General features: G+C 40.7%; 1 protein-coding gene across 8 annotated transcripts in view; it reads right to left on the reverse strand.

The window, feature by feature from the left end:
- ccdc88ab (coiled-coil domain containing 88Ab) overlaps nucleotides 1-10,037 on the reverse strand; it is a 58,014-nt gene extending 47,977 nt beyond the window's left edge. For 5 of the 8 annotated variants that reach the window (XM_079362232.1, XM_079362229.1, XM_079362230.1 and 2 more), the window contains exons 1-2: nucleotides 9,453-10,037; nucleotides 9,213-9,313 (exon numbers count right to left, since the gene is read on the reverse strand). In XM_079362232.1, coding sequence (XP_079218358.1) covers nucleotides 9,213-9,313; nucleotides 9,453-9,515 — 164 coding nt within the window. In that variant the 5' untranslated portion in view covers nucleotides 9,516-10,037. The remainder of the gene's footprint in view (nucleotides 1-9,212; nucleotides 9,314-9,452) is intronic. The other 3 variants (XR_013780672.1, XM_079362233.1, XM_079362227.1) reach the window with 2 other exon arrangements.
- Nucleotides 10,038-13,322: the final 3,285 nt, after the last annotated feature.

Consider the following 13,322-nt stretch of genomic DNA (forward strand, 5'->3'; position numbering starts at 1 on the left):
ACAGTTTTTCCTGCCACACCCCTAATATTTTTCCGGAGAAAGTCAGATCGAGGCGATGTGAGAATGCAGCAGGATATGGCCCAGAGAGTTCACCTCTAAGCTAGTGGGAGGGGGAGGGGATGTTTATATCTTGTGATCGGTGACTGGTGCGTAGACTGAATGCACGAAACCCCTCCGATCTTCAGGAAGCAATATGATGGCTGCATTATGGGTTCTGTTTTCCGGTATTTTCTTCCGCACACGTCTGTTGATAAAGTGATTCTGTGAGTTACATGTAGAAGTGATATGAAGGCAAATACTCGAATTATAGCATCGTATAACAGACACTGTTGCTTCATCCAATCACTTCAGCCTCCTTCTTTTTACATCTCACCTACTGTCTGACAGGGATAGTCCCCCACTGTGAGCAGCCAGGTCAGGAGCAGTCTTCCTGAAGCTATCGAGCTATTTTCAGAAATGCATATTTGAAAACGGCTCATAAGAGGCCCTCTTTCATTTAATCCACACAAGGAGATCTTTTTTTAATCGTCGACAGTAGAGTGAACAGTTCTCTTATCTTCAATATGAGATGAGAGTATTGAAACAACTCCCTGTCCTCTAACTGTAGCAACCACATCTTTTTCATCACTCTCACTATCAAAGAGTAGTGTCTTAATGTTCATGCAGAATAGAGAGCCTGTGTTGTTATCTGGCTGTGTGTTGCCCAAAGAGCATGAAAAGCAGCCAGCACAACAAACTGATGTTATCACGGGTGTCAACATGTTTAAGTGAGGCTTATAGACATTCCACAAACTCACACAGTACCACCTCCCCAGCCGGCGTTATCTACACAGCCTCCATGTGCATTAGGGATGGCAATTCACTCATCTCTGTACTTGATAAATCAAATTACTTAAATGAAGGAGTTCTTGAGTAACCGCTTTTTTTTTTTTTTTTTTTTTTAAATCGTAAAAAAAAAAAAAGCTTGCGTCGGACACGGACCTCCAGGACCAGAAGTGTAAACTTCATGCCTGTAAAACGACATAAAGATTCAATATTTAAAGATAAACATAATCAAATAGCCAACAACAGAAAGTCATCGTCATGTCACGGCAGCAGCATATGGACTTTGTACTGTGTTTCTTAACACTCTCAAAGAACAGCGTTGTAGCTGTTGTTCTCCGGTATTGTAGCTTGTACTACGACTCGACAAACGCCCTCAGTTCTCTGAAGACTTTTCCTTCCATAAAACTTAATGAGAGCATATCTGCAGTTACCGTTTTGGTAAGTAGCAGGCTAACGACGTGTGCTAACAGGGCTAGCAAATGGCGTGATGCGAGACTGCCTGTTTACTGTCTCAGTTGTTTTCCAATTATGTTCTAAGCGCATGTGGTTAAGCACTAATATTTCTCGCTCAAGACTCAAAAAAGAAAAAAAAGGAAAAAAAGGGGACAAACAGTCCACATCCGCATATCGAAGACCACCACAATAAGAACAACGGCAACTTTAATTACTGTGGCTTATTTTGCATCATTTTTGTCAGATGGAAGGCGGTCCAGTGTCCACATTTTCGAGCCCGTGCTAATGTTCGTGCATGGACTGTACCGTGCTGAAATACACCTCCTCCAACCGTGCCAGGGCCAATGAAGTCATAGAATGGAACACTCACAAATGAACTGGACTGAGTATGGAGCGTGTCTGGGCACGATACAGACAGCCTAGAGTGAGTGTCCCTGTGAGTCTAACCTCCCAGTAGATCCCCCTAACAAGCACCTGGTATCATAGTACGTGCCTCTATTACTGAGTCTGACAGCAACCCGTCAAAAAAAACATTACACGATAACAGCCCTGTTTTCCCTTACAATTGGGTAAATTAATTAAAGAACGGAAAAAGTAAGTATTATATGTTCATAAGGACTTTACAAAATGCATTGATACAATAATTTGAAAGTACATTTGCTTTGGTGAATTGCAGGGAGAATGTTTTGACAGTTTCAGCTTTCGTCTGCCATGAGCCCAAGAGAGAGAAATAGTAAAAACCCACTCAGCCTCTTCCTAAAAATTTTTTTTTTTAAAAATACTCCTGTCAATAATTAATTAGCCCTGGGATTGTCTGGGAAAACACGACTCATGTACTTGAGATTTTAGACTATTACATCAACTCCATTTAAGAGCAGTATTGTCTCCATAACATAAAACTCTGACTTCAAAGCATGTATACTAGCATGACCTACATATGAGGGTCAACATGCTTTGAGTTTGGGGGAGGAGGAGAGTCCTGGCTGCTTATGAATGTATGCATGCATGCATGTAGTGTGCGACACACGTGTAGTCATGCATGTGTCTGCATCTGTGCTCTTAAAGGCACAGGCCTGTCTGTGTCTGTGTGGTCCAAGAGGATTCATCTTGAATCAAAGACTGCAAATAATAAAGATTGTTGTTTAAAAATCTGAATTTAAATATTAAGATTTTTTTTTAGGACTTGATACTTCTGGTCTAAGGGGACTTCTGGTTAAATAACATCTTCCTTATCACACTACGCTGCTCTGTTTCTTCTTCAAAATTATTATTGATTATTTTAAAACCTCACATTTTAACAAAGGAAATTACTTGCTATCTTACACAGAGAAAGGGGCAGAATGCTTGTCTCTTAATTAACCAGCTGAAGTGTGGACGTTGCAATTAGTCTTTTGATCAGCTTAGCCCTGACACACACACACACATACACACAATCATGCTAATCAGAAGGACAGAGGATTCTTTTAATATGGGTCTAAATGAACAGTCATGTGACATTCCGGCAAACCCCCACCCCCCTCTGCACACATTTAGCCTCTTTAGAGGTCCATAGTAGGGGGTCTATTTAACCCATTAATTAAAAAGCACAGATGAGGCTGTAATCCTGTCAGGGCAAGGACGGTTGATACAGTGAATGAGGGGTGTGTGTGACGGCGAGAAGGAGGCTGAAAGAGAGAAAATGCAAAGAAGGGGTTCATCCCATTCACGCATTCCATCACCCGCCACTCGGCCAAGAACATGGCAGCCAAAACAGCACGACCACAACAACCCCATACCGTCCACCCCTAGTTTCTCTGGCTGTGACTTTGAGTTCAAGCACACGACGGGCCGACTCCCCCGTGGATCAGTGGGTGAAAAAAAATACAGCGACTTAAAACGACAACCTGGGTCAAAAATCCTACTTATTGACTCCCTCCCAGTTCCTGCTGACATGGTAAACCTAAGACTTTAAACAAATAGATTAGGGATGAACATGCAGACTGATGGGGAGAGCAAGCTCGCGAGACAGCCAGTCAATAAGCCGGTCTGTTGGTGCAGTCGATGGCCGCTGCAGCCTTATATAGCGCCTGGGGGCATTGGGCTTTCTCCTCTCTTCTCCTGGCTTTGATTGGCTGGGTAACTTGGAGAGCAGTGTTAACCTATATATGACATGCTTCATTACAGTCAGCATGGGCAGCCAGGCAGGCAGGCACATGCTCCTACACACACACACACACGAAATAGACTACATTGCAAACACACCAAAACAAACCAAAAAAAAAAGGGGGGGGCTCCATTTGGCCACGTGTTGGGCATAGAGCTTGTGAGCTGCACCGTCAAAACACAGCCGGGGAGTGTGTGTTGTTTGTGAAACACACTGGAAGCCAAACAGCTAACAGTAATACAAATCTGGGGAGATGAGCACTTATTAGCGGCCTTGCTAAGGTTAACAGTTCAGTTCAGGATATGTTTGTGGGTCACTGTCTGAAACCTTCTCATTATCAAGTAAAGTCTGCACGCCGTCAGCTTATCAAAACCCATGCAGCGGTGGTGAAGTTAGTCAAAATACCAGCAACTCATTTTTGCTCTGTGAATCGAATAAAGAGATTTATTGAGTCAAGCCTTAAAAAACAAGCCAGACAACTTTGTTTAAATGTTTGTCTGACAGTTGCAATACTTGGAGCTCTGCCTGATCTCATTATCATTCAATCTTGTTATAGTAAATTACATTTTAACACACTGACCGCGTTCTGGAATGCTAGCTTGTGAGTGCATTCTATATTAGCATAGCATAAAACAGTGGACAGTTTACTGGGATATTATGACACGTCAGTGTTGCAGGTATTTCAATTTGCCATCATGCAGAGCTAAGGCTCAGGATGACTGCCTCCCCATTCCTCCCCTTCATACCTTCACCACCCAGGGGAACTTTAGTTTACAAGTAGACCAATACAATTCTGACCATGGGCATGTGGGTATCGCAGCTTTTCATGGACTTGTTTCTCTCTTGTCTTTGTCTCTTTCTTCCCCATTCCTCTCCTCTGCCACTGTATCTATGGGGACTGTAGTTAAACTCGTTCCTGCTGAAGAACTACATGGAATCAGATGCGTTACCTTACTATTGTAGACTGAGAGACCATAATAACAAACTTGAATGCTATTCAATATAATTCCTTCATTTGGAAAACTAAGCCATCCAACACTTTGAGATGTTTTTTTCATTGATGCTTATCAAACTCTTTGTGCTGATGTTTCAGGGCACATGTTTTGCAGAAAGAAGAGTTTGTGTCCCCTGACTGGTCTGTAACATTAAAATGGAATGAGGAAGTTGTGTTTTTTTTTTCAGTTTGCATTTGCATCAGTGAGTAACAGCAAACTGCCATAACATCTGATCAGACACATAGCTATTCAAGGTTTTAACTATAGTCATCCCTTTGAATGCTGACCACCTCAAAGACAAATTGATTTTGAAAAGCCAGAGCAGAAAAAAAAAAAACTGACACGCATTTGAAAATCGTCCAACGGTCCCGGTGGGGGTTAACATGCTGCTGGTTGTGGGATTTGGAGAGCTTCACATTAACACAGCCCTGTTAAAGTTTTGTCCTCTCAAGGTCACAGCTGCTGTTTCCTGTCTGACTCGATACACGTCCTCCTCGACAGACAGAGAGAGCGTGGCGTGGCATGAAGAAGGCTGTGAGAGGTGCCAGATTCATTCCGCACTTTGATGTGGAAGGGTTGGGACACTGAGGTCCAGGCAGCAGCAGCGGTAGGCCCCAAACAGGCTGACAACCCAGCAGCAGCAGCAGCAGCAGCAGCAGCTCTGCTTTATTCTTTCTCTGGTGCAGCTGGAATCTAAACTATGTCTACTGTAACGAGCCCCAGAGAAAATCAACAAAGGCTCCAACATGCCGCTCAAAGAAAACAGAGGAGGGTGAGAGGGGTTAGGCATGGACAGGAAAGAGAACACCTAGATAAAGATTTTTTAAAAGTGGAACAAGGAAAGAGAGAAAGAGGTTAAAAGAGAAAGGAGCAGAAGCAGGCAGTAGGTGATTAAACCTGATGAAACAGAGCGATGACAGAATGAAGGATATAAACAAGTTAACAGAAGGATGTGGGGGAAAAGATGAAGGTATGGACAAGAAGTAAAGAGGACAAGAAATGTCACTTAATCTCTGGATTTGCCCTTACATTTCTTGGTCTGAACAGCAGACCAGAAGATATCTAAATAAAATGGCAAAGAAAAGAAACAAGATTCTTACATTTTAAAGGCTGGAATCCGATTTATTTATTTTTTTACATGACAAATGAAGGTGGAAGGATTTTCCTTTGGCTATCCAAACCCCTACATCTGTGATAAAGGGAATGCTGACTTGTCAAAAAACTTCCTTAGCCTACACTTAAGAGCTTAATAAATATTTGTAGGTTTCATGTGTTCAATGATACCATTTGGTAGCTTGGATCTGGATTTAATGCATGCGAACATCAAAAGCCTCCTGGAATCTTAAACGTTTCAAAAAGAAGTAAAGAAATGTATAACAGTGAGATCAAAATAGAGAAACAAAAAGGAAGAGCTGACTACACTGTATGTTGCCATTTCTAGAAATCACCTTTAATGAAAAACTGTTGAAAGAAGTTGTCAACCTCTACTGAATCATGAAGATACAGCATGAGCATAGAAAAGCCTCCGTATGTTTAGAGAATCTAACAATGGATCTGATAGCCTCAAACAAAAGGAAACCATATTAACAAAACACCAACTGAGTCCAGGGCTTAAACTAACACGACCCATTCAACCCACTGACGTCCTCTTAATCAAACCTCTCTTAAAAGCTATTGGTTGAATTCTAAGGGGCTGTGGGTATACACTGTACTGTATGTGGTGGGTTGAAAAGCCAATTCTAGCAGTAAAGGAAGTGATGACAGGTAGTGAGGACTACGTCCTGTGTGTATGAGCCCACACTGTCAATGTACTGTAATGTAGCTGTGTGAGGATTTCTTTCTCAAAAGTTCAACAACTATTCAATGCAACAATTTTTTTTTTTTTTTTAAAGTGCAAACTAAGTCATCAATATAAAACAACATAGGACCCCGATTACCATGATAAATGTGTAAAAGTTAATGAGACGTTAAATCCCAGCTTCTTGGAAGGGACAGACTGACCGGTTTAAAACACAGGCCAGCCAGTCAGCATGGGGCTGTAAGATTGGCAGCAAAATCGACGATTGGACTGTACAGTTGTCACCCTGACAGAAATTTAATTGGCTCCTTCTTTCTGAGCGGGAAAACTAATTGGTTTGACAGTGCGGAGGAGGGCAATCTAATTGGCTTGGTAATGTCAGTCACAAGAGGGCAGAGGAGGGAGGTGATGTGGTGCCATCTGGGTGTCAGCAAACCGTTAGATAATCCCAGGTTCTCTCTCCTTCGTTCTCCCGTGGTGTCCTGGTGACAACTGCTGCCAGCCTGTCTGCCATGTGTACAATGAGGCCATACAGAGACGTTCACGCAAGAAACATCACAGCTTAAAGTACAACAGCTGACATCCCCAGTTAAAGCTCCAGTTTCTTCAGAGAGTACTGTAAACGGAAGTTTGCCTGCTTTAAATCTACTGATGTGCAGGGGTTGTTTTTGATTTAGCATTTTCTGCATTGTCATTGTTTAAATTTTTTTTTTTAAAAACAGGTCTTTGTGTAAAGTGAGCTACATTTTGCTAGTGGCCAACATTAACAGACCTTTTAGTGCGTCTGGATCAATCGCAAGCTGAGCAATGACAACAAGCAGTCACTGATTTATTACGAGCAGTCTGAACAAAAAGAGTGGGAGATGTAAAGTTACAGATTGAAAAGGAATGACTAAACCTCAACAGGGAGTAGCTTGTTTCAGATAAAATGTCCTTAGTTTAATACTGAATCAAGTCACATTAACAACCAAAATGCCCCATTCCCTGCAACAGCTTCAAATTTCGGATGAATTATGAGCTGTGACATGCATTTAAGCTGATGATAGTCTATTTTAGTTTGGTTAAGCTTAGAGAGGCAGACACAGAGCAGTCTCACCAACACAACATCTGACCAACACTGTAGGCCTTCTGTGTGGGAGGGTGGCTGGGCAAGACAACTACCAACAGCTGCCTCGGTCTAAAACAAAATGCACAGAAGAAAACACCCCAGATACACATACTCCCACACAGACACAGAAGCCCTCAAGAAAAGTACACACACGCATAGACACACACACACAGTGTTGGCTGTGACTGGCAATCCCCAGCATCCTGTGTCAAGCGATCGCTAAGCCAGTTCATTTCAGCTTAACACTAACTCTTCTCTGCAGAGGGACACGACCGACCACAGAAAATTCCTATCCAGTAGTTCATTCCATTTATTTCCAGACTGAATTTTTACTTAGAGTCAAACATCTCGTTCTCTGCACAGCCAGGCTTGACCTCGAGTTGTGTGTTCAATCCTCTGGCTCATTCTTCCACATCTTCCCCGTCATGTTTAAGGATTTGGCAAATCATTTTCTGCCTTGCTCGCTCCTATAACCCCTCCCCCTCTTATCCTTCTGGTTGCTTTCCAGTATTCAATGTCCCATAGGGAATGATGCTCTAAAAATACTGTCGGATTGTTCATGATTTTGCAGGGACTGTGTGAGGAGAAGAAAAGACACCCAAGCTGTCCAAACCTGCACTGACCTCCCTAAATGGCTCTTTTTTTTTTTTTTTTAAAGGAATCCTCTGAGAATTGGGATGCCGCCTGGAGGAGTAGGAAGAAAAACAAGCATGGAAACAGAGGTGGAAGTGGTAGCTGAAACGTGAAGGTAGTCAGCTTAGTATGGTGATGCACCAAAGCAGTATGAGGTCAGAGTCTGAGGAAGAGGACAACAAAACCAAGACAGGAAACAGAAAATCAGGATTAATCAGCTCCTCATGCAGCACAGAAGCAGATTAACCCTTTTTCTTTTCTTTTAAATAAGTAACATAAAGAAACCGCACAGATAGAAAAGCAGAGATAGCCTTGTGCAGAAGACAAACCTCACCTTATTCCTCCTACTGACAGATCCAACCACAGAACGAAAGAGCTATTTAAATAGCTTCATGAAAATGCAACACATAATCCTCAGTTAAGCACTGCTTTACAGGCGAAATGAAGGGTAAATGCTGACAGTGGAGAGTGGGGCATTAGCAGAATATTCAAAATTGCCCTACAAGCGGGAAGTGGAAGCTTTAAGCCAGACAAAGGAATGGAAAGCCGTCTTCTGACATACTGTATGTCAGGAGGAGACTGGAAACAGTTGACATATAATGCCTCATCCCTCCAAAAAAAAAAAAAAAAAAAAAAAAAAAAAAACACTGCCAAAAACATCCACTTCCCTTTTAATTCACTATAAACAAACAGATTTAAGTGAAGGATCTGCATTGCTGTGTCATCTGCAGCTACCAGTGGTTTCCCTGCTTAAGGCTACTTTGGCTGCTCTGGTGTAGTTGAGGGCTCAGAGGGGAAACGTGAGCTTTGTATCTTCCAGGGGCGGGGTGTCTCACAGTCTGCTGTAGATGACAGTGTAGAGGTGGACATGGGGGGGAGAGCAGTACAAATGAAAGCTGTCGAGCAGCCTCCTTGCAGCCACTGATGCTTGTGGTCACAGGCAGAACCACACAGCTCAAATGGATCCTAACAATAACTGTCTGCAGAGATATCTGTGACCCATCACTGCCCCCAATACAAGGTCCCTTTGTGCTTAGCCTACATTCACTTCAGCAGGCAATTTGTGAGTTGGATAGAGACTGGGAGGGGAAAAAAACCTAAATATAGGCTAGTAAAATCATTGAGTAGCTAAACATGCATTTAGGTGCGTTTAATGGACATACAGGTCTGCATGTCCTCAATAGGCCAATACACTACAGTGGTACAGGCAAGAAACAGTCTGGTTTGTCTGTAACAATCTTGAAGTAGGCTACTTACATCTCAAGCATGATCTCGTTCAGGTAAATCCCATCCACCAATTCAACATATTCCGATAATTTGGAGGCATCGGTCACTGTCGTCTGGCCAACAGTCTTCACCTGAAAATAAATGGAACAATGCAAATAGGCTTAACGATTATTAGTAAACTGTAACAGCAAATGCCTTCACAGCACACGGCTGTTTTTAATTAGGGCGCTTAAGCCACATTTGAATAGTTAATTAGCGAGGGGCGCTTACCCAGCAGACCAGAGGCGTGAGCATGAACTGCTCCAGCAAAGGGGTGAAAACCTCACTTTCCATATTTTCCAGGCCAACTGGGCTCCGTTTATTTCAGCAGATATGGAAAAAAAAAGAGCCACGGTGCTCCCTCCTCTGAAGGAAAATGTGTTTGTTTAGGCTCCACTCATGTATTTGATTCAATTAAATCGACGCTCATTTTGGCGATAAGCCACTGTAACACGTCCGGGTTTTTAAACAAAACAACGTTAATCCACAATCTTCTCCAGACTGTTTGAAGATCCCAAAGACTGGGCTTGGCTACCTCAGGATAAGGACAAGGAATTACATTTTGTTTAAAAAAAAATGTATCAAATTTACTCCGCCACGAAAAATAAAAAAGAAGTAGGCCGATCCGGTGCGAAGAAATCCAGATGTTTGTGGTCCTTTATGAAAACAAAACGTAGGTTTACTCCTCTCAGTGATAGTGAAGTCATTTCTTACTTCTCAAACCTCTGTCTGCCTCCGTTTCTAATGCAGAATTCAAATGGACAGGGAGCAGAGAGGATGACTGGAGGACACTTAGTACCGCCTACTCTCTGCCTCTCATGTGCATCTCCCTCCGCCTCCTTGCTCTGAAAGAAAAATAGGGCACCGCTTAAAGCATGGCTCTATACATTTCTTTAAAAGTCCCAGGGTCAATGATGGTTGTAAGAAAGCAATACATTGCTTCAGGAATCATGATCAAATTACGTTATGAAATGTACATAAATAAGTGAAATTGTAGCCTATATGAATCTCAGTTGTAGCCATAATGTAATTCATTTGTAATGGCATGCTCAGAAGAAAATAGTCGTTATTTTAAACGTCGATATGGGGAAATACTGGGGGTTCATACAAAGGCCTATCTTTGTTTTCATTTACTGCATTTGATACAGTAGAAGTGCAGAAACTCATGTAGGTTGCTGACACCTGGTGGGTATGTACAAAGAGACTATAGTGTACATTTGCAGTATAGGCTTAATAATTAGTCTGTGAGCTTTGTACAAATAAAAGAATAAAAATGTTACTGAACTATCACACAAATTGCGTGTAGGTCTGTATGAAATGTTATGAAATGCTTTTATTATAATCATTTTTAATGAATTTTCCAATTTATCATCACATAGTTTGGATCAAATCACCAAACAGTTCATAACAATATTTGACAATTCATTGAATAGTTGATAACCTATTGATTCAATATTACAGTCTTAAGCATTATATGACATCCTATGACATAGCAGGAAAAGTCTAAAATTCAGAATATTATTGGGCTATACAAAAGAATCAGGCCTACTGAGTTGAGACTAGAGCTGAGAAAAAAATCAATGTATCCGTTGGCAGAAATTCAATGCAACTGTTTAGTTTGAATTTATTTAAATGCATATACTCTATTAATTTGTGACTTCCAATCTTCTGAGATTTTACGGACCAAACAATAAATCAAGAATTAAGCTGACCGATTTATAGTCGGAAAATAACCAGTTGTCTTAAAAAGTCTTTTAAATATGTATCCTAAATGTAAAAGACAAATGTTCGAACCAACTGAACTTATAATGTTGAATAACAGCTTGCTGGAAGAGGAAAAATGGAAATGAAACTGATGAAAAAAAAGTATAAACTGGATCAGATAATGAAATTCAGATTATCCCTGAAATGACCACTTCTTTTAAACTCACAGAATTTCTTTCTTGCTGGTTCTGCGCTTAGACAATGAACAAATTATACATCCTGATCTGCACTCTTTCACTAAAGGTAGAAAACACCCAATCAACAACTGATGAATGGTTCTGATGGTGTGAATGGGAAGCACAGGCCACAGAGCTAATTAAAAACACAATTGATTTGGGAACTGGCGACCTGGGTCACCTCTCCAGTTAGAGTGAATATATTCTTGTTAGTGAGGAAAAGGCACATTTCAGCAAAAGCAGCAGCTCTCTTGGGTAAGCAGAGACTCTTATTTGCATTTACCATAACGGTCGCTGTGGTTGGTGCTCTGGCTTGAGGCAATACAGTATGAGATCCTGAATAGACCTGTTGTGTCTTGTTCTCCTCAAAACACGTTTAACGTGAGATCAGTGCGTGCATAAGGAGGTAACAGCACATATATCAGTCTCTTCAAATGCAAGGTTTTCCAGAAATGGCTGTTTAAAACAATCACACTATATAAAGGGATGTCAATTTATTTTTAGTGTAATACCTATGTTTCATGTTGATACTGATTATCACATTTTGCATTAACATAAAGGCTCAGTTTGGGCAAAATACCTTTAGGAGGTAAACATTGGTACTAGCCCCTCCTTTTTAATGTTTGAATACAATATCTGACAAAACCTTGTGTCACCCGTCTGTACAGTTACCATTCTGGTTTTGAAAAGATCTGACATGATAATACTGCCAAAATAAGATTTCAAGACTGTACCCTCATTACTTAAGAAAAGAATGTGAATATATATATATAACAAGTTAGGTTTTGGTGGCAATGTCACATCATATCTTTCAGGCACCTTATTCACTTTTTTATATCTAACTATATTTATTTATATAAAATATTATATGTTTCATTTTAAGATAGCTTGCATAAACTGAAACGAGCCATTAGGCACTATAATATAAACGAGAAAGAGGATATTTTCAACTGAAGCAATTCTCCATAACAAACATTTGCAAATGTGCAACTTTGTAAAAGTGTTGCAAAATTAGCATAGTTTGATTTAAAACTCAGCTAACTTGCCTCCTCAGGGTCATGTGTGAGTGTTTTTATTCATTTAGATTACCTTGGTCTGTCAATGCAAGCAAACAACATCACTTCCACATATCATGACATCTTCAGTTGAATGGTGCTGAATTTTTCTTTTTTTTTTGATTCAGATGCATACGCATGACAAATTTTAAGTTATTCTCTTTTACTTCGAGGCTACGGCAGGAGCTTTTATAAGCAAAAAGTTTGACAACAAAAAATTGTTCATGTTATAAATAACTAAAAATGACTGACTTCATCAGAGAATAGGTATCTTCTGTTGAACTATGCTGCTCAGAATAAGACATTTATTAAGATTTTTGTTGTCTGGGAATTTTTATCCATTGTATACAGTTGTCACAACCTCAATCAATTTCTGCCATAAACGCCTCTTGAAAATCAGTTAAGTTGATATTACCTTAATGATGTGAGATATAAGGATGATTTGCTTCCAAATTTACTTGAGATCAAATCACCTCAGCAGTCGATTTAACAGTGACACAGAGAATAAAACCCTTTCATGGCTCATGTCTCACCTGTTACCAACGCAGCAGTTCAAACACTATTTTGTTCTGCACAATTACTGTGGGGGATTAGGTTGATATTTTGTATAGGTCTGTGTGCTCATTGTTAGTGCTTACTTTGCTGGCGTCGGATTCATTAACCTTGGATTGAAATTGTCACTCCTGCCTGCCTCATTATTCATCTATTATTCATGATGCATTTAATAAGTTTTCAGTCACAAAGCAGCATCCACCTCCACCTAATGACTCAGTGCTTGTAACAGCATTCCTCACACAAACACACATACACACTCAAAGCACTCAAAAGTACCTACCACCCGCCTCTTTTGGCTCAAACGCTACAGAACCAGCATACACATGGAAATGTGTCCTTATCTAGCCCTGGGTTAAAACATTTCCACTGGCTCCCTCTTTTAAATCCACAATGGAAAAAAAAAAGAAATTCTATCTCTCAGCAACTGGGTATCTTTGCAGTTCTTTATTACTTTTCTTACAGGGGGATTGCAGTTTCCTGTTAGTAATTTCTTTGGAATTTACAAGTCACCACAAACATTTTCGTTTGCCGCTGTGCTGATCATTTGTGAC

Source organism: Symphodus melops (genome assembly GCF_947650265.1).
Source record: "Symphodus melops genome assembly, chromosome: 15".
Taxonomy (NCBI): Eukaryota; Metazoa; Chordata; class Actinopteri; order Labriformes; family Labridae; genus Symphodus; species Symphodus melops.